Source organism: Arvicola amphibius, chromosome X (genome assembly GCF_903992535.2).
Source record: "Arvicola amphibius chromosome X, mArvAmp1.2, whole genome shotgun sequence".
Taxonomy (NCBI): Eukaryota; Metazoa; Chordata; class Mammalia; order Rodentia; family Cricetidae; genus Arvicola; species Arvicola amphibius.
The window spans coordinates 120010509-120037773 of record NC_052065.1 but is presented as its reverse complement, the minus strand read 5'-3'; the positions used below and the strand labels follow the sequence as shown (position 1 = coordinate 120037773).

Genomic DNA, 27265 nt, shown 5'->3' with positions numbered 1-27265 from the left:
TTCTGCAGGGGTTCTTTTTTTTTTACATCAAAGAGATAAAGGAAAGCAAGGTATCATGAGCTCTCAATCTGATATTTATTCATTCTTTAAAACTATCCATTTATTTAGTGCATATGCATGCACATATGTGTGTGCACATTGCGTGCCTGTGGAGGTCAGAGGATGACCTAACCTGCAGAAGGTGATTTTCTCCCACCATGAGGGTCCTTGGTCATTAGGTTTGGCAGTAAGGGTGCCAAAAATACAAATTTGGCATTTGGGCCACAAACGGACACCCTCTTACTGAGAAATAAAATGAAGAGAAAAGAGAGCAGTTCTTTATCATTAACCACTTCTCCAAGATCAGAAAAAAATGTGTAACAACAGGACATAATATACACTTTTCCGTTCATAACTGCTTTCTTAAAATTGCAAATTAAGGGGAGAGCAGTTATTGTATAGGCAGAAAGCAGTGATGATGGGCCACAACAGTCAAAACCATCTTAAATCTATATTTTTATTTTTTTAAGACAGTCTGTATAGACCACCCTCCTGGCCTGGAATTCACCAAGTTCTGTCTGCCTCCGCTTCCTGAATACTGAGGTTAAAAGTATTTTCCGGCATGCCTGGATGTATAATAATTTTTAAAAATGGAGCAGTGTATTAATCACATGTTCCCTTATGATTTAATTGTTAGTGTATAAAGAAAGATCTATAATAAATAAATCTTATTGAAATACAAATCAGTGTTTGTAAGGTCTGAGAAAGAAAATAAAATATGAACTGTAAGGGAATTGAATCATACATTGGTTGAGGCTAATGCTTTTAATGTTACTAGGCTTGGTTTATTTGATTTGGTCGAATCTTGGAAGATGGACTATAAGGTCCATCAAGGACAAAGCTCTCTTAGAGTTATCACTGGTTTTCATTACTGTTCTTTTTACTATACTCTTGAGAAGTAAAATACGTTTTTTCGTATTGAGCGACAAGTCCCTTTCTACCACAAATTTAATCTCGCTGAAGCTTGTGTGTTTTCTGACTGTCCTTTGCTGAAGCTCTGCAGGTGTTTGCTTTACTTTCTCTTGAAGCTCCAGCCTTAGGGCAAACTGAATTTTACTAAACAACCACTCCTAAGTTGTTGGGCAGGATAGGGCAGTGAAGCATGGGCCAGTGGGGTTAAAAATTCATGGGACACAATGTGACTGCAAAGTTTGTCTGTCTGTCTTTGAAGCATAACATTTTTGAAAAATATTTGATGTTTATTCTAGTTGGGGTGGTATTTTTTTAAAGATTTGTTTATTGAAATTTTATTGTATTGTCCTTATTTAATGACCACCGGTTATACTCGTGTTTTTTTAATAACTGAATATTTTATGGTGTATGAAGACCACACTCTGTTTATTCCTTCATGAATTGTTGCATACTTCATATTTTTCAATTTGTTGTCTAATTGTTAACCATGCTGTGTTAAGTAAATATTTCAAGTTACTTAAAACATTTTGAAGTGAGTTTTTAATCTACTCTGATAATCTCAGTCTTCTAATTGATCTGTTTAGAGCATGATGGGGTACACCTTTTATCCTAGCACTCAGGAGGCAGGGGCATTTTTCCTAGTTTGAGAGCAGTTTGGTTCTCATAGATAATTGCAGGTCAGCCAGGACTGCACAGTGAAACCCTGTCTCAAAAACAAAATTTAAATGAGCATTGATAGGATTTAACTAAGACATATTAATGTATCTTTGTCTCTTAATTCTGTTTCTTTCTCCTGTTCTTATTTTCTTCCCCTCCTGTGGATTACATGATTATTTTTAAATTTTCATTGTGATTTATCTGTACTGCTGTATAATGCATTTGATACAGTCAATGTCAGTGTCCGCTACAGGTATTACAATCTACATATTAACTTCTCCCACTCCACTAGCATTGGCATTTTAAATCATTCCCAGCAATATAGAAGTGTCACTCTTTTTAAGTCTGTTTAACCTCTTTTTAAAAACACATTTCTAAATATTTTAGCTGCAGAAGGAGAGCATTACATTAACTGGCACTTTCTTTTTGAGGTTTTCACTCTCAAACTTAATTTTGAAAACACATTAAGGGGGCTGGAGAAAAAGCCCAGCAGTTAAGAATACTTACTGATCTTCATGAGGACCCAGGTTTGATTCCAAGAACCCACATCAGTGCGTTCATATCCTCTGGCCTCCATCGGCATGCCTCCATTGGCACGAGGCACATGCCTGATGCACGATAAACTCACACAGGTGTGCACCTATGCACATATATAAAAATAAATTTTTAAAAACCCAGAAGTCCATTCTACTATTCCTTATTTTTTACTCACTTTAATATTTTCCTTTTTTTTCATAGAAAGACATTATTTTGACATTTTAAGGGAAGATCTGTTTTTCACAAATTCTAATCTTTTTTTCCCGTGACTGTCCATATTTACCCTTAATTCTCAAAAACTGTAGTCATGATGTGTTTGGGAACATCCGGGAGCATGGACGGTGGATCCGTCCTGCTGTACGATCTCTTTAATGTTTCAGTTTTCTCTTAAAAAGCAAAACAACAGCAACAAAAATCTCGACCACAAAAAAAGGACAATGATCCAAATATATGTGAATGTTCTGGTCCCTGCAAGCAGTTGTCCAGGAAGTGACATGATGGTGAACAGGCATTTTGATAGGAATACTCGGGTATAACTTCCTTGTAAAATCTTAAAAGGCAATAAAGAGACTGCTTTTAAACTTATAACCATACGGAAGCCTGAGGATTTCTTGCTTCATTAAATATGTACTGCTTTCATGGTATTCGGTCTAGTTTGGTTTAGTTTAGTTTGCATAAAGCCAGGCGAAAAAAATAAGGGCATTTAAGCACACTAGTGTATCAGGGGCCCTAAACAAGGAGCAAATGTAAATTCAAGACAAACTTACTGAGTAACCAGGATAAACAGTTTAAAGGGGACATTATTAGAAATCCAGGGGCTATGTTGGAATTTGCAAACAGAAATACACAGCACCAGTAAATATACTAGAAAATAATACCTGAATATGGGTTGGGTAGCACTCTATGGTACAGTTACAGTTTTATTTGAATTCAAGAAAGGTGCATGGTTTTGGCTGGCCACATAATCCTGAGGAAACTGGAGAAGAAGGATGAAGGTGTGCATAGGCCTGGGCTTCTGGATATGGTTTCTGTACATTAGCAAAGTGGTTGAAACCTGCTAAACCTCCATTATCCTAGGGGATTCAGAGGAGCCAACTCTGGCACTAGCACTTTCTAATTCATTTGGTCCTCAGGAATATGCACTGCGCAACCAGGAAGGAGGTGAAGATGAACTCATAGTGTGGGGCTGGATCACAGTGGTCTAGTGAGGGGGCCTGGGCTCAACAGAGACCTGCCATTAGTAACGAGAGGCGGGGTCCCTAAAAGAGCTTGTCCAGGCCTTGGTCTCAGAGTGCAGGGGGCGGGGGCTGGGCATTTAACCCACCTCTGAGGCTAGTTTGTGAGCCTGCTGCAGGGTCTCCATCTCAATCATCCCAGAGCCTGCGGCGAGGGGGCGGAGCCGAGCAGCGGTGGGGCTGGTGGGAAGGCCAGAAGCAGCTGAGGCTGCGGGGTGGTAGGTGGAGCACTGGGTGCTGCAGGGAACCGGGAGCCCGAGGGCACGGCTGCCTACAGCGTGGGGTGGTGCGGGGTGACGCCCGGGGCAGGCTCTGTGGCAGGTGAGCGGGTGAGCCAGGCCGATGGCGGTGACGGCGGCCCTGTCGGCTGCAGCTGCAGCTGCGGCCCTATCCGGCCTGGCAATGCGATTGTCGCGTTGGGCGGCGAAGCGCAGCTCCTACAGCGCCTTCTGCAAGGGGCTCACGCGCACGCTGCTCACCTTCTTCGACCTGGCCTGGCAGCTGCGCGTGAACTTCCCCTCGGTGATGCTCAACGTCCGCCTACAGGTGCGAATCGAGTGAGCCATCGCCCGCCACCGGGGCGGCCTCCGGGTGGAGAGCACCACCCACGCCACCTACGCCATCCGCGTGCCACCCCCGCCAGGCGGCCGCATGAAAGACCGTGGGGGCGCTCAGTGCCCAGAGACCACGGCGGGTGGGGGGTGGGGTGGTGCAGACGGGACTGCCTGGGTCCTTCCATTTTAGGCCTCCGCGGAGGGCCACATTACTGCGTCCCATACCACACAAAACAAAAAACAAAACAAACAAACAAAAAAAAAACTTCACAGCCGAGTCATTTTCCGCGGCATCCAGAGAATCACCAGAGTCTGGCAAACTTGTTGCCTCCGATTTGCCAGAAAGTGGGAAAACCCGAAAGAGGGGGTGCTACTGCAGGATTTACCAGGCCCTGTGCAGGAAGGTAGGCACGGACAGGTTGGAATGGGGGCTGGTGGGTATAACTCGTTTGTGGAAATAGGGAATACGCCATGGCACACCTGCTGCGTAGCCAAGCTTGGAAACTGAAAAGGTAGGCAAGGCTTTCCCGTGTCCCTGGTGGTGGTTCCATGATAGGGTATTGGGTGGCTATGACATCTTGGAGGGTCAGCTCATCATCAACACACAGACAGGGAGCCCCTCCCAACCACCTTCCAGGCCTCAAGTCCCCCCACCTCCTCTCTCTCTCTCTCTCTCTCTCTCTCTCTCTCTCTCTCTCTCTCTCTCTCTCTCTCTCTCTCTCTCTCTCGGAGCCTCCTGAGATGTAACCTGAACCCCGAATGACAGAGTAAGTTGGGCCAGTGAGCCCCCAGGAAGGTGCTAGAATTCATCGGTCTCCCTATGTCAGGTGGTCAGATAAAATGGACAGTTTTCTGAACCAAACCTCAGGTCTGTCCCCTTCTTTGCATGCAGGCCCAAGGTTAGTCTCTGCAGCTCTGCGCAGCCCTTCTCCAGACTGCCTCCTGCACTCTTGGGGATGGGGCAGGGGACTGTCCTCTGCCTGCTCCTCCTGCTCTCCCTCTTGCTCCCCTAACCCAGTCTGGGGCATTCCTGAGGCTCTCTGCATCTGCAGACAGGAAAGAACAGGAAATAATGGTTACAATCGTCTCTTTCCCCCACAGCTTGCTTCTCCCATCCTCCCTGTCTGCCCAGCAGCACCTGCGACGACACGCGTGAGACCCAGAAGCCCATCTTCCAGCCATGAGTGGCCTGGCAGCTGTGTGCCACAGGATCTGGGGAAGTGGGAAGGATTCCAGGAGCAAGCAGCTGCTGTCAGGATAGGTGGAGAAGCAGAGTGTACAGGAGGCCAACTCTGAAGTCTTCTTTTTTTTTCAGGCCTTGATTTTCTAGGTGATGCTTCCCTTCTCTGATCATTTCAAGATGGATCCCTATGTAGAGATGCCTGCCTCTGTTCCTGAGCAGCCCGGGGAGCAGCTGAATGAAGAACCTGCCTAGAAGAGGAAGGGCCTTTCTGGTAGAGGCCTAGAGAGTGGTGGGGTGGCTCAGGTCTTCTGGCCCCGTCATAGAAAAGATGCCAGTGTACCTCGGGCACTGATATCTCCTAGCACCACTGTGAGGCAGACATATTCCCTCATCTCATGAACACAATGGGGCTCAAGTACCATGCTGGGTTTGCCCTTGTTACACACAGAAGGGGGAACTCAGCCTGCCCTGGACCTGCGTTCCCCCACCCCTTCTGCAGTCTTCTTCATGACCTGGAAGGATGCTGTGGTGGGGAGGGAGTAGAGAGCTGACAGGGCACCTAGGCAGAAAGAGAGGTCATGGTTAGGGAAACTGGACATCTGCCTTTCCTTGGAGTGTGCTATGAAAAGTCATGTTGAAAACAGGAATAGCTGTGGTGGAGGACCTAGTAATAGAATCTCAACCCCCTGGTAAGCTATTTACTCTCAACAGAGCCAAATATCCCACCTCCCAAGAGCTTACTGTGGGCTCCCGAGCAGTTCTATGATGCAGACCTCTCAGTTGGTGATGATGGCATTGTGGTTCCTAGGGTCGGGCTGCTACCAGGAGATGTTGAGAGCCTTGGCACCACCCCGTCTCTGTGTGCTCAGCCATAGGGCTCCATTCCTGGAATCACATGGGGAAATATCATACAGATGGGTTTAGGATAGTACAGGGGGCTTTGGACGGGGTGCCCAAATGGCCATGAATGACCGAAGGGACACCCATCTCCTATTTCCCTCAGTTCTTCTGGCACCGATAGCTCAAGGTCCACGTATCCGGTTCTTGGGATGGAAACCTTCAAGACACTAAGCAGCCCCAGGGACAGAGTTGCCTGGGTGCCCACTAAGAGTCAAGGACCCAAAGGAAGATCTCCATATGTCTCACTTCAGGTACACAGACTGAATGGTGGCTACTACATGCCCCCCTGCTGTTTCCCACAGATCAGGACTGATAGCTTTCTTCTGCCAAGTTTCACTGAGTGCTTTGTATATGTATAAATACATGTGTGTGAACATGTTTACATTGCGGAATGCACGATTAAGGAGGAGCTTCACAGGTATACTGGCCTTACTGTAGAAGAAGGACCTTGGCCTACTGGGAGAAATGAGTATGCGATGGAGGCCCTGCCTTCTTAGACCTCCTGCTCCAGGAAGCCCCTCCCTGCTCATGTGCAGGCATGGGCTATGGTGTGAGGTCAGAGGCACTGGCAATGGACTGGACTCTGGGCCAGTGGTGTCAGCCAGAAGATGGGGGTAGAACTAGCACTCTGCTTTGTGTTCCTGACCCATTCTGACCCTGAGTAGTCTGTAAGCCTGTTTTCCCCCACCCCTTGGCTACTTTTCTTCTTCCACGGTGCCCTGGCTGTGTGATGGGGTCGTGATGCACTTTATCTCCTTGCAGTCTGTACTGCAAGCAGCGGAGCTTCAATCAGCTCAGAGACTGGACCCGGATGGCCGTACATTTCCCTGTGTGATAAACTCTGCACTGCCAGCACTGTCTGGTCAGAAATGCCGTTTCTGATGTTGCCACATGTTGTTGTCTCTCAAAGTTAAAAGAAAATCTTCAAGTTCAGTACAGCTAATACCGCCTTGATGCCTCCTGTTTTTCTCGGGTGCCATACCGTACCTAGGGTGGGTAAGTGGGTGGGGTGTGGGACAGCACGCTCCAAGCCCAAGGGGCCATCCAGAGCCTGAACAGGGAAACTGCAGCTTCAGAGCCTCCTCCTAGACCACCCTTGACAGGACCACCACCCTCTTCTCCCCCCCCCCCCCCCCAGTGGGCAACAATTGAGCCAGGGCCAGAATGTTTCAGTTGTTCTCATTCAGTATTCAGAGAAAGAAGCTGAAGCAAAGGCTTCTCTTTCATTTCAGGGTCTGGACTTAATGTATTTAATTCAAGTTGAGCCTCAAGAGAAAGAGGAAATGCAAGAACGTTCTGCAGGCCACTCTGTGCAGCCAGAGATCTGTCTACAGGAGCAGGTGGTAAAGTCCTTACTGCCTTCTGGCTGGGAGCATACGAGGAACCCGTGACAAAACGAACCACCTGCTACATGCTGGAGCTGGATGCCTGCTTTTCTCTCATGACTTTCCCTCTGTTCTCTCAGAACTCCATTCTGAGGAGTTACCAGAAAAGCCATTAGCCATAGTGCTGAGGTGAGGTGGGGCTTAGCAAGAGGGCAGGAGGCTGGGGGAGTTCAGACAGCAAGACTGTGAGAAACTCCCTTGTGGGGGCTGGGAAAAGGGCACCCAGGAGGGCAGGAAAGGTGACATGAGGCTCAAATGCATTGTGGGAGACTAGAGAAAGTCAGGAAGTTCTTGTAGTAGGGTAAAAGCCTCAGGAGCAGGACAGGAGACAGCTGGGTGCTGCAGAGCAGGACAGGAGGCTCCAGGGGGTACTGTAGACCATGGGGACCATAGAGGGCTCAGGAGAAAGACAAAGAAGCTGACCAGAATCCCAGGAGTCTCATGGGGACAGTAGGAGGTCAGGTAGGAACGACTTAAGGCTGGGGAGGCGAGCAGAAGAGTGGTGTAGAAGGTAGGAAGCTCAGGGGGTGTATGATTCTGGAAAGGGTGACAACAGGCTGGGGGGATGGTAGGGTGGGGAATGATAGGAGGTTGTTCCATGCAGAAGACTGTAAAAAAGGGCAGGAAGCTCAAGGAAAAGTTGCACTGTGAGGAGGGCAGGAGGGTCATAGAGTGGGGCTGAAGGCTAGAGAGGCAGATAGGAGGCAAAAGGGGAAGTCAGGGATGAGAGGGATAGCTGGGGGAGGACAGAAGATTTAGAAGGAGGGCCGGAGACACAGAGGAAGAAGGTAGGGAGACTGAGGAAGAGAGCCAAAGGCTCAGGAATATAGTACCCGAGCCAGGTCAGAAGGATCAGAAGAACATATGAATCTGTTAGACTGAGTAGCTGGCTCAGGGGCTGTAGGAGGCTGAGAGGAAGGCAGGCAGAGCTAGGGGACAAATGCTAAGGAGGGCAGAGGGCCACGACCAACGGCCATACTGTTAAGGGAAGGTGGTGTCTGGTGTGCTACACAGAAGACTGAGAAAGGTAAGCTGGACAAGAAACAGGCAGGTTCATGGGACTGGGGAAGGCAGAAGGTTTTGGGGTGCACAACAGGCTGGAGGGGAGAATGGCTGTCTGGGATAGGGAGAAGGGTAGGGAGCATGGCGGGAAGCTGAGAAGGAACACAGCAGAGTGAGGAGAGTGGTAGGAGGATCATGGGGGCATCCCCTGATGAGGAAGGCAGGAGTCGTGGAGGGTATGAGGCTGGGTTGGGGAATGAAGAGCAGGGCTGGGTGAAGGCAGAAAGAAGGCCGAGACTGAAGCATAGGCTGAAAGGACAGCTGGGAGCTGGGAAGGGATGGGGAGACTTCGGGAGGAAGGGGCCAAGAGGCTGGAGAGGAGAAGGCTGGAGAGAAGGACACATGGGTGAGGAGGGCAGAAGGAGGAAGGATGTGAGAGGCAGAAGTCTAGGTAGGGAAGGAGACTTGGGAGGAAGGAGAAGGCAAGGTCTCAGGCTGGTGAGGACTGCCAGTGGGTGGGGGAAGGGCAGGACAGGAGGTTTAAGGGAGGTTATGATGTTATAGGGTGAAAGTCTATTGAGGAAGAAATTATGGCCAGAGGGAAGGAGGGGATTATGGAGGGTGGAAGGCTTAGGAGGTTTGCAGGAAGCTAAGGAATACTGCAGGAGTTGGGGTGAGGTCTGAGAAAGAGTGGGAGTAGGGAGAGGAGCTTAAAGGAGAGCAGAAGCTAGAGCAGGTAGCAGACATGAGAGAAAGGTGGGATATGGACAGAGGCTCAGGGCACTGTAAGGGTCTTCGGGACCTAGAAGGCTGAGGAGGGGGCCCAAGAACTCAGGATGAAATCAGGAATGAAATAGATGGCTAAAGGAAAATGGAAGGTAAGGGGAAGATAGAAGGCTTGTGGAGGGCAGTAATCCGGGAGATAGGAGTGATTTGGGATTGCCCTCCGTAACATGTTTTATTACCATTGTTTAATAAAGAAGCTGCTTTGGCCTATGGGAGAACAAAATATAGTAAGGCAGGAGATCCAAGCAGAGATAGAGGAGGAAGGAAGGCGGAGTCAGGGAGACTCCATGTTGCCACCCAAGAAGCAAGAGGTAACAAACCATGAGCCTCGTGGTAAAAAAAACGGAATAGAAATGGGTTAATTTAAGATGTAAAAACTAGCTATAAATATGCCTGAGCCATTGGTCAAACAGTGTTGTAATTAATATAGTAGCTGTCTGATTATTCGGGTCTGTGTGGCCTGGTAAACAAATTGCAGTCTCCGTTTACAGAGGAGGAGAAAACTGGAGGAAAGACAGGAGGCAAGGGAGGAGATAAGGATTGCTATAATTCAGAGAAAGACAAGAGGCTAGAGGAGAAGGGAGGTTCCTGGTGAGAGCTGGAATTATAGAACAAGGACAGCAGCATGGAGCCTCAAAGGGTGGGTAGGACACTGAAGATGGTTCACTTTAGGATAGTAAGTGGAGGAGAAAGCAAGATGCTCAAAAATAGTTAGAAAATATGGAGCTAGGCACTAGATGCGTGTGTGTGTGTGTGTGTGTGTGTGTGTGTGTGTGTAGTGGGGAGAACTAAGTGTACAGAGGAGAGAAAGAGTCCCGGAAATGGGTCTGATGCTGAGAGCGGTTAGGAGGTTGACAGAGGACAGGATGGCAGGAGGAAAGGCACCAGAATTGGGGATAAGTACAGAGAGGAAACAAGGCTGATCAGGAAGGCACACACACACACACACACACACACACACACACACACACACACACACACACACACACAATGGCTCAGGGTAGGAAGCTGCAGATGAGGACAACGCCCAAGGCATATGTTATGTTTAGAGACTAAAGAAAGGCCTAGGGATGAGGAGTGCAAGATGATCATGGAGAAGGAATAAGGAACAGAGATGTCAGGATTAAGAGCGGTGGGTAGATAAGAGCAGAGGATGGATCTGAGGAGAGATGACATGGAGAAAGGCAGGAAGGCAGACAGAAGGAAGGAATCAGAATGAGAGCAGGTTCTGAGGGAGGGAGAAAGGCAGAGGAGAGTATTGGAGGGAAGGAGAATAAGTCCCTTAGGGGAAGGCATGGGCTGAGAGAAGGAAGGATGAGGATGAAGAGGCAGGCGAAGAGGAAGCTGTGAGGGTATCTAAGATCATTAGTTACAGAGCAGGGGGGAGATACTTGTCAAGGGATTGGGAAGAAATAGAAGTTTGTAGAGAAGGACATGGAGAAGGGCCAGAAGCTAAAGAGGAAGGTGGGAGTCCGGAGAGAAAGGCAACCAGCCCAAAGTGAGGGTAGGAAGCTGGTGGGGACAGAAAGCTCAGGAAAAGATGAAGCACACTAGGGGATGATAGAGAATCCAAGGGGAGCTAAGACCTGGGCAAAAGGATGCTGTGTAGGGTAGGGGCTTCAATGTGGAGGGTACAGAATAGGGAGTGACAGGACTCTGGGGAGGGGAAGGGGATACAGACATAGAAAGGTAGAGAAGAGAAGTGAGTACTCAAGGGTTCTAGATGCATGAGGAAGGACTCATACAGTCAGCCTAAAGGTAAGATGGAGAGGGCAACACCTGGAGAGGATAGTAGTAGGGAGACTAAGAAGCAGGGTGAGGAAGGCAAGGGAGCAGGGCAGAAGACTCAGGCAAACATCAAAGGATGAAGAGGAGGACAGACGAATGGAAAGGACAAAAGTTTAGGAAGAACCTAAAAGTCTGGGTAGAAGGGCAGAACCATGGTGACAAATCAAAAAGGAGCCTAGGGTGAGGCGGTAAGGCTACAAGAGGTTTCATACTCATACAGGTGACTGAAGAGGACGGAGAGTTGGTGAGGTTGGTGGTAGAATAGAGGAGAATAGAATGTAGATGAAGAGGAGGAGAGAAGGAAGCATCCTAAAAGGGCACAATGGTCAGCAGGACAACAGAAATTTGGGGAAGAGAGAAGGAAGCTCAGGGACAGGGTAGAGGTGAAGGGAAGAGGCCAGACACTGCAGGGGGGGTGAGGATACAGGTAGATTTGAGGACATTAGAAGGATGGGGTGGAAAGAAGATGGAGCTGAGGGCAAGATGCAGGTGACAGGAGACTAGGGAGGGGGGACAAATAGAAGTGTCAGGAGACACACCAAGAGGATACTGGTGAGGAAAATGGTCAGAGTATCCTAAGAGTGGAGAAGACCTGGGAAGAGGTGAACTATTTGCTGTATATTCCTAGTGAGTGGAACCAGAGGCTCTGGAAATTGAGAATCCTGGTAAAAAAGGCTCATGGGAAGTCTAAAGGCTAGGGATGTACACAAAGTCAGGTCAGGGGGATAGGCAATATGCTGAATTCTTTAAGGCTCAGGGGGAGGGTAGCAGGTTCCAGGAAGTCCCCAGAGACACAGGGCAGTGAACAGACTGGAGATGATATCATGAGGGATGGCAGCTGAGAATAAGGGTTCATGCTCCTGAGGAGAGAATGAGGTTTTGGGACAACATAAGGATAAGGAGGATAGGGATGTAAAACAGAAGGGAAGGAAGGGAGGAAGAAGCAGAGGACTGAGGAAGTTATTAAGAGGATGGTGGGGAGGAGGACAGGAGACACAGTTGAATTGCTAAAAATAAGACAGAATTAGAGGGAGAGGGTTAAGCACATGTCATGGATAGGGGCCAGAGTTGGGAAGTGATTGTAAAATCGGGAAGATTGGAAATGCTAGGTGTGGGGATAGGGGTTGAAGCCTTCTCCTGGTGAAAACAGATAGGATAGAGGTGTGTTCCTTGGGAAAATAGGTCACTGGGTACCAGATGCAGAATAGGGCACCTAGGAATCTGAGTACCAGGGGATCCAATTGAAACTTAACCGATGGAGAATAGAAGGTATGCCAGAAGGCCAAGGGCAGTGCAGATGACTGGGTAAAGGTGACCACCTTGATCAAGATGTCGGGAAGTTGGGGCAAAGAGGGCAAATGCCTGGAGAGGAAGGCAAGATTCCCAGGAATTTTGGATCAGAGACTAAGGTAAAGGAGAAGTCTAGTTATCAGGTCTGTGTTGGGAGACTGGAAAGGACAGAGGAGTCTGAGGAGGGTGGTGAGACTGAGCAGGACGGGAAGCTCTGGGTACTCCTAGGAGAACAGAGGAACTCAGGAGTTTGAGAGGATGGGTCGATGACAGGATAGTTAGGGCTATCCTGGGATAAAGATGCAGTTGCCGCTTACAGAATACACACAGGCATTCATCGAAAATTTGCAATGATTCTAGGGAGAGGTTTTTTTAAAATTGATTTTTATTGAGCTCTACATTTTTCTTTGCTTCCCTCCCTGCCTCCCCCCTCCCTTTAGGGAAGGTTTTAGCCTACACCCGCAATAGATGGAGATCCGAGTACTGGAGGAAGGTTCTGGTGAGGGCAGATTCTGAATAGGGTTCAGCAGAGGATGTGGAAAGGGGAAAGTTGGAGTAGAAGGAAGGGAGAAGGGGGCAGGTTGCAGTGTTATAGCAGGGTGAAAGGCTTAGACTAGGGAGGACAGAAGGGACCTATAGACGAGTCTTTCAGGGTCAAAGCCGAAAGTGGAATCTAGGTGGTTGGGCAAAGAAGTCTTGTTTTGAGTTCCAGTTGTCTATTAGCAGGTCAAACAGCAGTGGAGGGAGCTGGGATTGGTGGTGCACACCTTTAATCATGGCACTCAGGAGGCAGAGGTAAATAGATGTCTGAGTTTTAGGCTAGCCTGGTCTACATAGTGAGTTTCAGGACTTCTATGGCTACACAGAGAAACCCTATCTCTAAAAATGTCTGAGCAGGAGGACAGGAGACTGTGGTTGTGGGTGGCAGGTTTCAGGACCTCCCTAGCGACATAAGTAAATGAGTAGCCTGGGGAAAGTATCAGGAGTGCTGTGGGCTGGGAATGAGGGTAGAATGATCCGGAGACACTAAGAGGGTTTAGGATGTTGAGGATAGGGAGCTAGAAGAGAGGAGAATGAAGACAGGAATAAACAGAAGCCTGGGACCTATGTTAGTTGGGCCATAGGGAGGAGGGCAGGAGGCAGGGATTGCAAGAAATATAAGGCCGAATGCTAGAAGGGGCCAGGTGGGCAGATGTCATGAGCACAGGGGGTTGAAGTGATGGCAGAAGTCTGGAAGGTTGGAAATGCTGCACCCTTGAGTGGGAATCTCAAGAATGGGTAGGAGTCTTGGGTAAGTGAGAAGAATGGGGCGGGAAGGGAGCTCCTGGGGAAGAGGAGGGCATTGAGTTCCAGAAGCAGTCCCAGGGTGTTTAAGAATCTGGATCCCAGGCCATGGTGTTCCAGTGGAGGCTTAGCCAGTGGAGGGCAGAAATGTAGAGAGGAGGTCATTTGCCTGAGGACATGGTGGCTGGTTGGGTAATGGCCTGCATTCGTTCTGAAATGTTGGAGGCCCGGGAGTAACAGAACAAATTGCTGGGGGGGAATGGGCCTCCGGAGTCATAGTTCAGAGGTGGAAGTAAGGCAGAATGGTAGGGAGCAGGCTGTGTAGGGAGACCCGAAAGGAAGGGAGAAGTCTGGGGATTAGGGCATGACTGCCCAGGAGGACAGGAGGCTCAGGGAGTGCCTAGGAGTCTAGGGGAAGAAAGGATATCGAAAGGGAGGATAGCAGGCTGAGCACAGATCCCCAGAGTGGGTGACAAGTTTCTGGGGCCTTAGGCATCTGTGAGGAAGAGCAGGCTTTGGCAGAAGCATGGAAGCCTGGTTGGAAATTAAGAGACTGTCTGAGATCAAAGTGCTGTTGAGGAGGGCAGGACACTCACAGGGAAGACAAAAAGCCTGGCGGCGGGTAAGGCAGGAGGTCAGACATATGAGAAGCCTAGCTGGCCAGGACATGTTAGTATACAAGGGCCAGAGAGGAGAAGAGAAGGCTATGGGAGAATGGGGGGATAGAGATAAGGGGCCCAGTGCTCAAGAAATATCAGGGTATCAGGAGGACAGGGCTGCAACAGAGAGTGGATTCTAGGAGATGAGAAGCAATCTGACCAGGATAGTTTGATGCCCTGGTTGTGAGACAGAAGTCTGAGAGAAAAGCACACGGAATGTTTCAGGAGGAGGTCATGAACAAGGGAGTGTAGGCACTAAGCTGGATTTATAAGAAGGATGCAGATGAGGGATGCTGGGGAGGGTTCCTGTCTAGAGGAAGGGTCAAATTGGGTAGGGACAGGAAGCTTGAGAAGAGACCAGAAAGCTCTCTGTAGGAGACCAGGAAGCTGTGTGGATGGTAGGGTGGCAGGAAACAGCAGAGGCCTAGACAGGAGGACTGGATTATGTGAGGTAAGCAGGAAGCAACGCAGGCGGAGGGAGAAGGAGGTCTTAGCCTGGAGGCTGAGTGAATCAGGGTGAAGAGTGGAGGAAAAGACACGTAGCAGAGCAGGCAGAGGTTCACAGACAAATGGGAGTCTGTTGTATCTGCTCGAGGACAGACCAGGAGAGTCTGAAACCTGACATCTGACTCGGCACTCAGGACAACTCTCTGCTCCTCCATAGGCCCAAAGTTTGATTCGAAGGATCCATATGGGGCTCACAGCAGAGGAACAAGTGATGTTTTACACACTATCCTCGTCCCAGAGGAGCGAGTGATGTTTTACACACTATCCTTGTAGCAGAAGAACGAGTAATGTTTTATACACTATCCTTGTCCCAGAGGAGCGAGTGATGTTTTACACACTATCCTGGGATCATTTGTGCACTTGCTGCTAAGGTCGTACACATAGGCAAAGTGGCTATTGAAGGAAAATTCATGATTTTGAATAATGAGGAATTCTTGCTTAAAAAAATAGTTTGTGCCTCCGAATGTCGAAGCACCAAGTACTGGAATGCGGAACTGTTTTATGGTGGTATTTTCAAAAGCAGATAGAGGAGGATCTAGGGAAATGGGAACAAGAGCAAGTCTCAGGCAGTTTAGAACGTTATGGGAACCTAGTAATCCTAGAGTTGCCCGTGGATGAGAGGGCTCCAGGGATAGCATGAATTGGAAGCTTGAGATTGGGTAAAGAAATCTCCTGAGGAAGGCAAGATGCCCCCTTGGTAGATCCAGAAGCTATAAAGGGGCACAAAGTCTGGGCAAGAAGAGAGAAGAATTGGCGTGAGGGTAGTAGACTCCAGGAGGTCCTGAGGAGGTTAAAGTGGACTAGGGAGGTGTCTGGGTCCACAGATGTGAGTCTGGCCCACCTTGACCAGAGGTCAGAGAGTTCCAGCTTGTTTTGCTCTTTCAAAGTTGTTGACAACAAATGGGTACAAAACAAGAGGTCCTGACCTAGAGTGGTTATTTAGTATTTTGAGTATACAGGTGTATCAGCTCCATCTTGACCAAAGGTCAGAGATGCTCTGTTTATTCCTTGTAACATGTTGGTGAAGTCTGTTGTCTCCCCACTTTTGGAGTGGGGTATAAAAGGACATATGGAAAATAAGGGGGTGATTCAGTATTTACTTAATGTCCTGCCTGATGCTGTTCTGTGTTTTGGCTCTTATTTCTCTCTTAATCTCTGTTCTTTTTTGCTTAATAATTCTAATCCTCATGCTCCTACGCTGAGACATGTGAATCCAGTTGAAGCTGGTCCTCGACAGGGGGAATATCAGGAGCGTTGTAGGCTGGGAATGAGAAGCAAATGTTCCTGAGGATTGTATGAGGATATGGGAAGGCAGAGGATGGTGATAGAGGATAATAGAGAGAAGAATCAGAATGGGGAAAGCAGAAGCCTGGGGAATATTTTAGCAGGCAGTTGGGTTTGTGGCAGAAGAAACAGGGATTGCAAGAAACTACGGGGGAATGCAGGAGGGACAGGGCATGTGCTGGTATTGTTGGTAGAATTGCGAGATTGTGGGTGATGACAGAAATTTGGAAGACTGGAAATCTTCAGTCCCAGGGTAGAATGTTTGATAGAGGGCAGGACTCTGGGGCAAATGACAAGGCTGGGAGGATGGAAGGGGTCCATGAGGAGAGTAGGACACGGCTCTAAAAGCAGTCCCGGGATGCTTAGGATTCTGTGTATCAACCTAGGAAGGTCCAGTTTAGACTTGAGAGCCATAGGGCAGAAAGGAAGAAAGTAAGTCAGTTGGCTATGACTGCCTGGGTAAAGACCACCATCTGGGCTGAAATGCCAGAGGCTCGGTGGCATGAGGACAAATGACTGGGGTGGAGGGCTAAGGTGTCAGGACTTGTTCGTTGGTTAGAGGCCGAGGGAAGCAAGCAGTGTAGGCATCGGGCTGTGTAGGAAGACCTCAAAGGAGAGGAGAAGTCTCGTGAGGACAGCAAGACTCTACTCAGGAGGACAGGAAGCTCAGCGTGTGCCTAGGAGGCCAGAGGCGGTCAGGGTTTAGAGAGGGAGCAGAGCCGAGAAGCAGGATAGCACTGTGGCCTGTGTGAGCGTAGGTTAACAGAATGGAAGGCAAGAGGGTAGGGGCTCTGGAGGCTGAGGCAGGGGGATGTACAGAGAGTTCATAGGGGTGCAGAATCCTGAGGAAAAGTCAGAACCTGTCTGGGGGACATTGTCTGCTGAGGGACAGAATGGCTGCTGAGGCAATCATTCATAGGGTGAAGACTGGCACGTGAGGCAGGAGATTCAGATACTGGAAGGCTTGGAGGGAAGAAAGGCAAAGGCCGGGAAGCAGGAGAGAAAGCTCATGGAAAAGTAGATGACTGGCTAGAGGGGAAGGCAGGATAAGCAGGAGGGCAGGGCAGCAAAAGGTCAAAGGGAACAGAGGTCAGGTGTTGTACCAGGAGGTGAGGAGTCTGAAGAGAAGGCAGGATTGGCTTCTCCTGGGAGGATCTTAAGGCAGAGAAATTAGCCACTAGGCTGGAGTGGAAGGAAGAATAGGGATGAAGGATGGCGGAAAGTGTGGCAGCCTGGGAGAAAGTTAAAGCTGGGGAGGAAGTCAGGAAGCCTGGGAAAGTGACAGGTAGAAAGAGGCTCAGATGGATGGCAGTGTGGCAGGAGAGACAGGAAGAAGGCTAGAGAGGAGGGAAGGCATGTTTGGACGAGAGCAAGGTATGGTAGGAAGTAAGGGAGAGGTTGTGGACAGGAAAGTGAGGGTTTTGTTAGGAGGGCCTGGTTGGCAGGTTGAGGAGGTCAGCTATCCCAGGGGAGATGAAGAGAGTTTTGTATAGGGCAGAAAGCCTAGGGAACGATGGGCTCCTGCTACAAGAAAGAGGGATGCAGGATAGGGCCACAAGTTCAGATCAACTGGGGGAGTTTGAAGCTGGAGGCATAGCTTAGCAGTCGCGACAACTTCCTGTTCCTTTAGAGGACACAGGTTTGATTCAAAACACCCACATGAAGGCTCACAAACATCTTTGACTCCAGTTCCAGGGGTTCAATACTGTTTTTCTCACCCCCACCCAGGAACTATTCATGTATTTGGTGTTCAGAACACATGCAGGCAAAGCCTCCATCCACAGAAGACTATCTTATTAAATTTTCAACATGGGGAATTTTTAATAACCTGGAAGAGCTTAGTTTACTCCAGTCATGGTTGAAGCGCAGAGCACAGGAAGGAGGATCTGGTGTAGGGTGGGATACCAGGTAGGGGATAGAGGAGGACGTGGGAAGGGAGTAGGCTGACAAGGAGGACAGGAGCTCAAGGCTGGATTAAGATTCTGTGCAAGAAAAAGATGACTAAACTAGAGGGCAGGTGTCTCTCGGGGAGGGCATCAGTATCAGGGCATGGGTCGGAGGCTCAGGAAAAGTGCAGGTGCCTTGGGGGAGCTCAAGAGACTCGGTGGTCAAGAGGCTGAGGAGGGGCACAAAGACTGGACAGGAGAAGTATAGACTTGGGTTAGGGTAGCAGGCCGCAGGAGGTCCTGCTGTGTATGGGGATGTGAGAAAACCCGGAAGGAAAGTAGGAGGGCAGGAGGACTGAATGCTGGGGTGGGGGGGCTGAGAGATCTGGATTAGGACAGGCAGATACAGGACGGAAGGATGGCGATGTCATGTGTCTAAAAGAATAACAAAGGAGCATAGGGGAAAATGGAAATCTGAGGACCACGGAGGAGGTAGATGGGGAGGATGACAGAAACAGTGGGGGAGCATGAAGCTATGGAGGATGGGAGGAGGGATGGGTTGGACAGATTCATGAGTTGGGGCAGGAGGATGGAGGTGGTGGTGGGGCATATGTCTGGAAGACTGGAAATCCTAGGCCAGGGGCTGGGGTTAGGAGGTTTACCACTGGGTCGCAGTCTGGGCCTAGTGAGAAGGCTTGGAAAAGGGAAAGAAGTTCCCTGAAAGAGTAGGATATTGAGGGCTGGAAGAGTTTTCAGGAGTTTAGGATGATCTGGTCGGGGCTTAGAAGATGGAGAGCAGGAAGCTAGTCAAGTTGCTAAGGGATGGTGGGTAACTGGCTGGGGAATAGCAAAATTCTGGGGTGAAATGTCAGAGGATGACATTTAAGAGAACAGGGGAGGGGCACAGAATTCCCAGGGCTGTGAACAGGAGTCTGAGATAAGGCAGGAGTCTAGGTGTCAGGCTAGACAGGGAGACAGGAAATGAGGACAGAAGACCTTTGAGACAGGAGGTACAAGGATGACTCAGAAACTGTTCTAGGACACAGTGCTCTAAAGAAGCATAAGGCAGTCACCCAGAGGCCAAAAGATTGGGGAGTAAGACAGGAGAGCAGGGGAGGGGGCCACAGGGAAGGGAGAAGAATCAAGTGCTAATGAGTGGGAGGCAAGTGGAGTACCAACTGCTGGAGAGGAAACTGCGTGATTGGCAGACTAGCAGGAGGCCAGGGGAGCAGCGAACAGGAGGATCATGGGGGAGAGAGGGCTGAAGGCTAGGGGTGGTGTCTTGTTTGACAAGGAAATGAATCTGAGGGGAAGGCAGGATTGGATGCTCCAAAGAGATTAGCCACTGGGCTGGTATGGGAAAGAATGGTGATGAGGGCTGCAAAGAAGGGTCCCAGCCACCAGCCACCAGCCACGGGAAGAGTGAGAAGCTGGAGAGGTGTATCGTCTGTACTACGTGTACTACGGTACTATGCCTGTAGTGTGGAGCCTGCACTAGGAGATACGCGAGCCAGGCAAGGGCCTGGAGATTTAAACACACAAAGACACATAGACAGAGACATGGGCCATCCTTGAAACAAGAATGTCCCCTTTATTGTGTTCCAGAGCCGCTTATATAGGGATCCTTAACTGGTAGCCACGCCACAGGCAAACCTACCAGAAACCAGTCCCCTGCCATCAGGAACTCCTGAGGGTCTCATGCTCAGAGTAGCTGCAAACACAGGAAAACACGTTGTTTTGCTCAGAACAGCTGCAAGTATAACAGGAAATTCAGGGTCTGGGTCCACAGCCCCCAATAGGGAGGAGGCCAGGGAGCCTGGACAGAGGTCAAGGGGCTCTTAGCAAGATGTAAGAAGGCTCTGGTGGAGAGTAGGGTGTCAGAGGGACAGAAGGGAGGCTAGAGAGGAGGACAGGGTATGTGGAGGTAAGCAGGAGGCACTGTGCTGGGTAAGGATGGTGAGGGTACAGACAGGAGGCTAAGGAGTTTGCTAAGAAGCCATGGTTTGGCAGGAGACTGAGATCTGGATGGACTGCAGAAGGCAGGTTTAAGGGAGGGCAGACAGTTCATAGAAAATAGGAGCCCGCTGTAGGAAAATTGGCTTTACTATAGGGCCACAGCTTCAGATAACGGGAGGGTCGGAGGCCAGACATCTGTCTCGGCAGTCAGAACAACTGTCTGCGTCTCCACTGGCTGGAAATTGCAACTGAAGTACCCACATCATCTCATAACAATCTACAACTACAGTCCCAGGGGATCCGGCGTTCTCTTTTGACACTTCTCGGGCCAAGAGTGCCCTTGCTGCTTCGAAGACACACACAGGCCAAAGGCCAAGCAGCCACTCACAGAAAATTGTAATGGTTGTTAGGAGCGGGCAATTTTTACTAATACAGAAGAGTATAGATTATGCATATGATATAGTTGGGGAGCTGAGTACTGGAAAGAGGTTCTGGTGAAAGTGGAATCCGAAATAGGTTTCGAGAAGGATATGGGGAAGGTGGGATTCTGGGGGAAAGCAGACAAAGTCAAGGGCAGCTTAAGATGTGATGTGAGGGAAAAGTCTCAGAGGGGATCAAGGAAATGAGGAGGCTAAAAGCAGATGATTTGGAGCATCGTAGAAGGCTATTAGGGGCCTGAGAGAAAGGCAAGGTACATGCTGCAGACAGGTTTATTAGTCAGGGAGAACAGAAACTAGACTGGGCTGGCCAAGAAGAAAACAGATGGGTGCAGAAGAAATCTGAGGTTGCCAGGATCAGAGCATAGATGGAGGTTCGGGGTGGGCATAGTTATCTGTGGAGGAGGGCAAGGTGTCTGCTGGTAAATCCAGAGGTAGTCGAAGGACACCAAGTCTAGGCAAGAGGACAGGATTGAGGGTGAAGGTAAGGGGCTCCAGTAGGTCCCAAGAGCCATGGAGAGATGACCAGACCATGTGGCGGATGTCAAGAGTGTTGCCTGCGGAACAGGTCAGGAGGAGGATGGGAAGAAGGGCAGGATACACAGTAAGAAAGCAGGAGACAAAGGGGAATGCAGGGAGTTGGGAGATGTCAGGAGGACCGGAAGATTGGAAATGCTGGGTCTAGGAGAATGATGCTGGAGAGAGGAAAGGAGTTTTTCAGCGAGTGAGAAGGCTGGGCTGAAGTTCTTGGAGATAAAGACACTGCATTCCAGAAGCAGTTCTGGGGCGTCTAGAAACGTCTGCTACAAGGCCAAAAAAAAATTTCAGTGGAGGTTTAGAATAGAGGGCAGACAGAAAGAAAGAGAAGACGTCAATTGGCAAAGAGCAGCATAAGAGAGAAAATGCCTGGGGAAAAGGGCAGGAAGCTTAGGACTCTTGGGTTGGAGGCTGTGGTAAGGCAGAAATCTAGGTATCATGGCTGGGTAAGGTGACTGCAAAGGAGGAAGGAAGTCTGGGGAGGACGGCAGGAGGCCCGAGGAGTGCCTAGGATTCCAGGGAAAGACAGGATATTGAAAGGGAGGATAGCAGGCCTGAAAGATGTCAGGATGGCCAGGCTCGGCATAGTCCCCTGCAGTGGAGGATAAACGTTTGGGGTCTTAGGTGTCTGTGTCGAAGGGGAGGTTCTTGATAGGAGCATGGATGCCTGTGTGGAAATTCAGTGACTACCGCAGGGCACAGTGGTCCTGAGGAGGACGGGACACTCACCAGGAGTGCCACAGACTGGGAAGAAAGGCAGGAGGTTCAGAGAGACATGAAGTTAGGAGGGCAGAAGGGCAGGGACTATGGGGAAGAAAAAAATCGTGGAACCGTATTAGGCTAAGGAGGGGCAGAGTGCGGGACAGGAGGGCTGCATGCTTGGACGGACAGCAGGAGTCTGAGACCGCAGGAGAGAGGAGGTCAAGGGGACAAAAGTGACTAATAGTGGGAAATTCCAGTCTTGTACAAAGGGTAGGAGTCCGAGAAGAAAGCAAGATGCATGGTGCAGAGAGGATCATGAACCAGGGTGGTGGGCACTATGTGGGTAAGAAGAATAAAGATAAGAGGGAGAGTTAAGGTCCCTGTGTACAGGAAGAGTCAAAGTCTGCGATGGGCAGGAAGCCAGAGAAGGAGGAAGAATGCTGTCTTCCCCCACACATAGGGGAGTGGCCCATAGCTTGGGTAAGGTGACTAAAAGGGACAGAAAGTTACGCAGGAGGACAAGGAGTATGTGCAGGTGATCAGGAGGCCACATGGGGAGGGAGGCCACAAGGAGAGTGAGGATGTATGTAGGAGTATGATAGGAGGCCTAAGTTAGGCAGGAGGCTGAGGGGACCAGGGGTGAACAGTGGAGGAGAAGATGCTTCAGGGAGGGCATAAGGCTTATAGAAAAGCGGGAGCCTGCTGCAGGAAAGTGGGCTGGCGAATAGACATTTGTGCCTTCAGTTAGCCTGGGAGACTCTGGAGCTGGGCATCTGTCTCAGCACACAGGAGCTGCCTGCTCCTGCACAGGCCCGCAGTTTGATGTCAAACACGCACATGGGGGCACACAGTGGTCTGCAACTCCATCCACAGGGCAACTCAAAACACTCTTCTGCCCTATCCCGGGACCAGGGATACAGTTGCTGCTTAGAACAAACACACAGGCATTCACAGAAAATTTGTAATGATTCTCAAGGCAGGGAGTTTTACTAATAGTGAAGAGTTTAGCTTACGCATGTGATAGGTCAAGAACTAAATACTGGAGGGAGGGTCTGATGAGGGTGGCACTCTAAATAGGGTTTAGAGGAGGATCTGGGGTGCATAGCCAACTTGGAGAGAAGAGAGGAAGTCAAGGGAAGCTTAGGATCCAATGCTAGCGTAATGGGCCTAGCTTATGGGGGTGGGAAGGTGCCTGAGGCTAGATGGGGTTCCTGCACAGATCGTGGATTTTAGGTGCCTCAGTGGGCAAAAATATCTGTGGAGAAGTGTAAGATGCCTGTAGTTAGGTCCAGAATCTGGTGGGGTGCAAAGTCTGCGCAAGAGGGCAGGAGGCTCAGGGTGAAGGTAATAGGCCTCAGGAGGGGAGGCCACTGGGAAATATGTTAGGAGCATTGGAGGCTGGGCATGACAGCCCAGTGCTCCCGCGGAGGATGTACTGCTCTGGGAAGGCAGAAGGGTGGTGAGTATAGAGTTCGACAAGGGAAGAGAATGAGGATGGGAAAAGCAGAATCCTGGGAAGCAGGCTAGGAAGGTGTGGAGGGAGGGCAGAAGGCACAGTGGAACTGCAAGACACTAAGGCAGAATGCCCAAGGGAAGTAGTGCTGAGCAAATTGTGGGAGGGGCAGGAGTTTGGAAGTGATGGCAGAAGTCAGGAAGGTTGAAATGCTGGCGATGTGGGAACAGGATGTGAAAGACAGGGTACTTTGTTTAGGGCATATGAGGAGGCTGGGAGGAGGGAAGGACATTTCTGGGGAAAGATTACAGCTCTGGGTTCTAGAAACAGTTCCAGGATGCTTAGGAATCTGTGTGCCGGGCAAGGAGGATCAGTTGAGACTGTAGGCAGGCGTATGGAGGGTGGGAAGAGAGGTCAGTTGATTAGGACAATGTAGCTGACCAGGGGAAGTCCAACTTCTTGGTTGAAATGTGGGAGACTTGGGGCAAGAGGACAAATGGCTGGAGAGGAGAAGAAAAGGAAAAGGACTCTTGTCAGAGGCTAACATAAATTCAGAATCTAGGTTTCAGGGTTCTGAAAGGTGACATTAAAGGAGGGGAGAAGTCTTGGGAGACTGGTAAGGCTCTGCGCAGGACAGGAGCCTCAGGGTAAGTCAGGAATTTGAGAGAAATAGTGCTAGGCTAGACAATGGCCGAAGGAGCATAGGTCCCTGAGATGGAGGACAAGTTTCTGAGAGCTTAGGGGGTCCATGTGGAAGAGCAGACTGATCACAGGACCTCAAAAACCTGAGAAGAGGTTTAGAGCTCTTCTAAGGCATAGTGCTGCTGCGGAGTGCAGGACACTCAACAGCAGGACAAAAGACTGGGGTGAGGGTAAGGCTTGAGGTTCAGGGAGAGGAGATGGCTAGCAGCACAGAGGAGGAAGAGGCTACAGAGGAGAAGGGACATGGGACAGCTGACTAAGGAACAGAGGCTGTAGAGGAAGGCCACGTGTGACAGTTTATAAGAACAGGCCAGCAGCAGAGAGGAGGATCAAGGGGTTCTAAAAGAAGGGGGCCAGTGGAGTTCTCAAGTTTGGCCGGAGTCTAGGGGAAGGGAGGATTAGAGTTGCCTGAGCAACCTAAACTGGGGGGAGTCAGATGCTTAGCTTTGGAGCCAGGCAGGTAGACACAGATGGTTGGGAAGTGGCTTTGATGAAGGGCAGAACTGCAGGGGAGGACACAAGCCTAGGAAGGAGGACAGGAATCTGTTGTAGGTCAGCGGGAGGTAGAATATGAAAGTCAAGTAGATATGCAGGGTGGTGGTGGCACACGCCTTTAATCCCAGCACTTGGGAGCCAGAGGCAGGTGGGTCTACAAGAGTTAGTTCCAGGACAGGCCCCCAAAGCTACAGAGAAACCGTCTCGAAAAACCAAAAAAAAAAAAAAGTCAAGGAGGTTGAGGATTATGCGGGAGGATGAGGTTGTGATAGGGTGTTGCAGAGGAGGCTGGCAGGAAATGAGGAAGTGAAAACAAACAGAAGGGAGGACAGACAGAAGTCTTGCGGAAAGATTGGAGCCTGAGAAGAAAGAAGGCTACAGAGTAGTGCCAAAACTTTTGAGAGTCGGGATATCTAGGACCAGAAAAATGTCTCGGCCATTAGGAAAATTGTCTCCTCTACACTAACCAAGCCCAATTCATCACTCTCCTCAGAGTTCTGGGGAACAGACATTCTGCCTTCTTCTGGCCTCCCCGAGGGCCAGGCAAGTACTTGGTTGTCAGGACATTGACGCAGGCAGAAGTGTCTTTCACACAGCGTGGATGAGATCAGCTAGAAGGGGAGTGTGATAAACAGAACAAAGGTGTGTATGAGGTAATTTGGTGAATGAGTAAGAAGCCTCTTGAGGATCTTTAGGGAGATCTGTACCTGGAAGAGGAAGTAGGCCACTCATGGGGAGCGTGAAAAACCCAGAAGGGACCCTGTGTAGGAAAGGATTGGTGAAGAAGGCAGCAGGCTCTGGAATGGTGGGAGACTATGGGACGGCAGACACCTGGATAACAGAACAGGAGGGAGACAAAGGTGACGGTGGGCTGAGGAGGAGAGGGTCAGTGGCTCGAGGGGCTGTAGGAAGCTAGAATCAGTCACCAGAATGGGTGAGGGGTTGCCTACAAGGGTGGGGATGACACCAGGTGATTTTGGGGGGACTGTAGGAATCTGGTCCATGATACAAGCTGGAAACTTTGGGCAGGAGGCTTGGGAAGACTCTAGTTTACTCTCAAGATGGTTGGAACAGAAAGTAATGAGGAAACTCAGTTATAACATGGGATGCTAGGGGTGGAGGAGGGTAGGGAAGAGGCTCACTAGGAAGGTTAGGGGTGCTGTGGGGCGGAAAGTTGAAGGAAACTTTGGAAGCTATGGGAAAAGGAACGTCTAAGGAGGAACCCCAGAGTAATTAGTATAGCTTAGGAGACTGGTGGAAGGAAAGGCTGAGAGGGAACACATAAAACTGGAGAAAAGGCAGAGTGTCTGGAGGAACAAATGAGTATGAATTTGGGTGAAAGGCTCAAGTGGAGGGCAGATCTGTGGTGGGGACCAGGTACGTGGCTGGAGGCTGTGGGAGCTAGCAGGCCTGTTATTGGCTAGATAGGCCCTCAGGAGGTTCAGGAATCCATGGTCTAGTCAGAGGCCATAAGCCTAGGTCGGACAGCTAGAGGCCGAGGATGACAGACTTCTGGGAAATGCAGAAGGCTCTGAGGGGGTGGTCAAAGGGTTCAAGGAATACGATAGGAGGCTAATATATGGCAGGGTCTGTAGAGGAGCCCAGGATCTAAAATGTAAAGTTAGACCCTTGAGGATAAAAGCTAGATGCTCCAGAAATTGAGGAGCCGGGGGGGGGGGGGGTTGCAAGAGGATTAGCATGAGCCCAGAGAACCATAGGGACCCAGAAACTGAAAGAGGAGAGTAGGGTGAGTAGGGGGAAGAAAGTTCAGGGTTGAATGTTAAGGGTCTCAGAGGATGGCAGAAATGCTTGGGTGTAGGAAACGGAGGATGGGAGCCGGGAGCCTTTGTAGTGTGTGGAACTGACAGAGATCTAACAGCAGTGTCTGGCAGAGGGCAGAGAGCTCTGGTCATCCAGGAGCCAGGGGAGGATCCCGGAAATTGACTAAGGCGAGCAGGCGCCTCAGGGTATGAAGTGAGCAAGGAGAGAGTGTAGATTATCTCAGAGTAGGGACAGAAGTCTCAAACTAATGGTGGGTGCCTGAGGGAGGAAGGACAGCTGGAGAAAGGCAGAGAGGGTCCTGCTGATTGGGGTGGGTAGTAGAAATTTAGATGGCAGTGCAGAAGGCTCTGGGGAGCAATGGAAGCTGGGTTCAGGAGAGGGGGTTCAGCTACATGGTAGGAGTCTGAGATTTAGGAATGCTGTTCAAGGAAGGGTAAGAAAGGGGGAACTGGGCACCAGGCTGGGGAGACACTCAGAGTGTGTTTATCATGGCAGTGGGCACTGGTATTTGGGGAACCCAGGGCAGGATATAAGGCTTAGGAAGAGTACATGACTGGGAAGGGAGCCAGTAGTTAAAGGGACAGCGAGAGGCTTGGAAACAGGTCTAGGGTGAGTGTAGGAGGCTTCAGGATGTTCCATGTGAATGGAGAGGGCTTTAGGCTTAAGGGGAATGCAGGCTTTACATGGGGAGGGGAATAACTGAAGAGGACAGGAGACTCATGGCATGGGGCTGTGCTGGAGGGTAGAAGGTTTTATGGGAGACCAGGAAGCTGTGAGATGTCAGAAGACTTTGAAAGTTAGGCTCTCAAAGGGAGGGCCAGAGCACAGACTAGGTGGACAGGGCAGGGCAGGACAGGGAAGAATGGGGAAGTAGGATATGGGGGTACAAGCATTGAGAAGACAGTGGTAGTGATGAGAAGGGCAGGAAGCAGCCGGGCAGTAGGGTGCCAAGTAGGGCAGGAAGTTCAGGGAATGATGCTGGAGGTAGGGTGAGGAAGCTGCACAGGAGGGCAAGGGGTCAAAAGGAGAATAGGCTCCTGGAAAACACAACAGCAGGATGAGGAAGAAGCCAGGAGGCTGGGGGTAAAGGTTGAAGACTGGGCGGATAGCGGAATGGATCCCATGAGTGAGAAAGAGGCCAGGGTCTCAGGGAGAAGCCAGGGAAGAAATGGATGTGCAGAGAGGGGCCATCATTTCCCAAGTAGGAGGACTCCTGGGGGACTCAGAGTTATGTCCAGCTTGGGTTTGGGGTTCAAGTGACACTCATGGCTTGTCACCAAGAGCTCTCCAGGGGTCAGAACACCTTGATAAGA

General features: G+C 49.9%; 1 protein-coding gene across 1 annotated transcript; it reads left to right on the top strand.

Moving 5' to 3' along the window:
• The first annotated feature begins 3722 nt into the window (after window positions 1–3722).
• LOC119804144 (small integral membrane protein 10-like protein 2A) lies at window positions 3723–3941 on the top strand. The gene has a single exon (XM_038315650.1). It carries the CDS (start codon window positions 3723–3725, stop codon window positions 3939–3941), a length of 219 nt encoding a protein of 72 aa, XP_038171578.1.
• The last annotated feature ends 23324 nt before the right edge of the window (window positions 3942–27265 follow it).

Coding starts and splice junctions, on each gene's coding strand:
- LOC119804144 (XM_038315650.1), top strand. CDS start 3,723: ATGGCGGTGACGGCGGCCCTGTCGGCTGCAGCTGCAGCTGCGGCCCTA.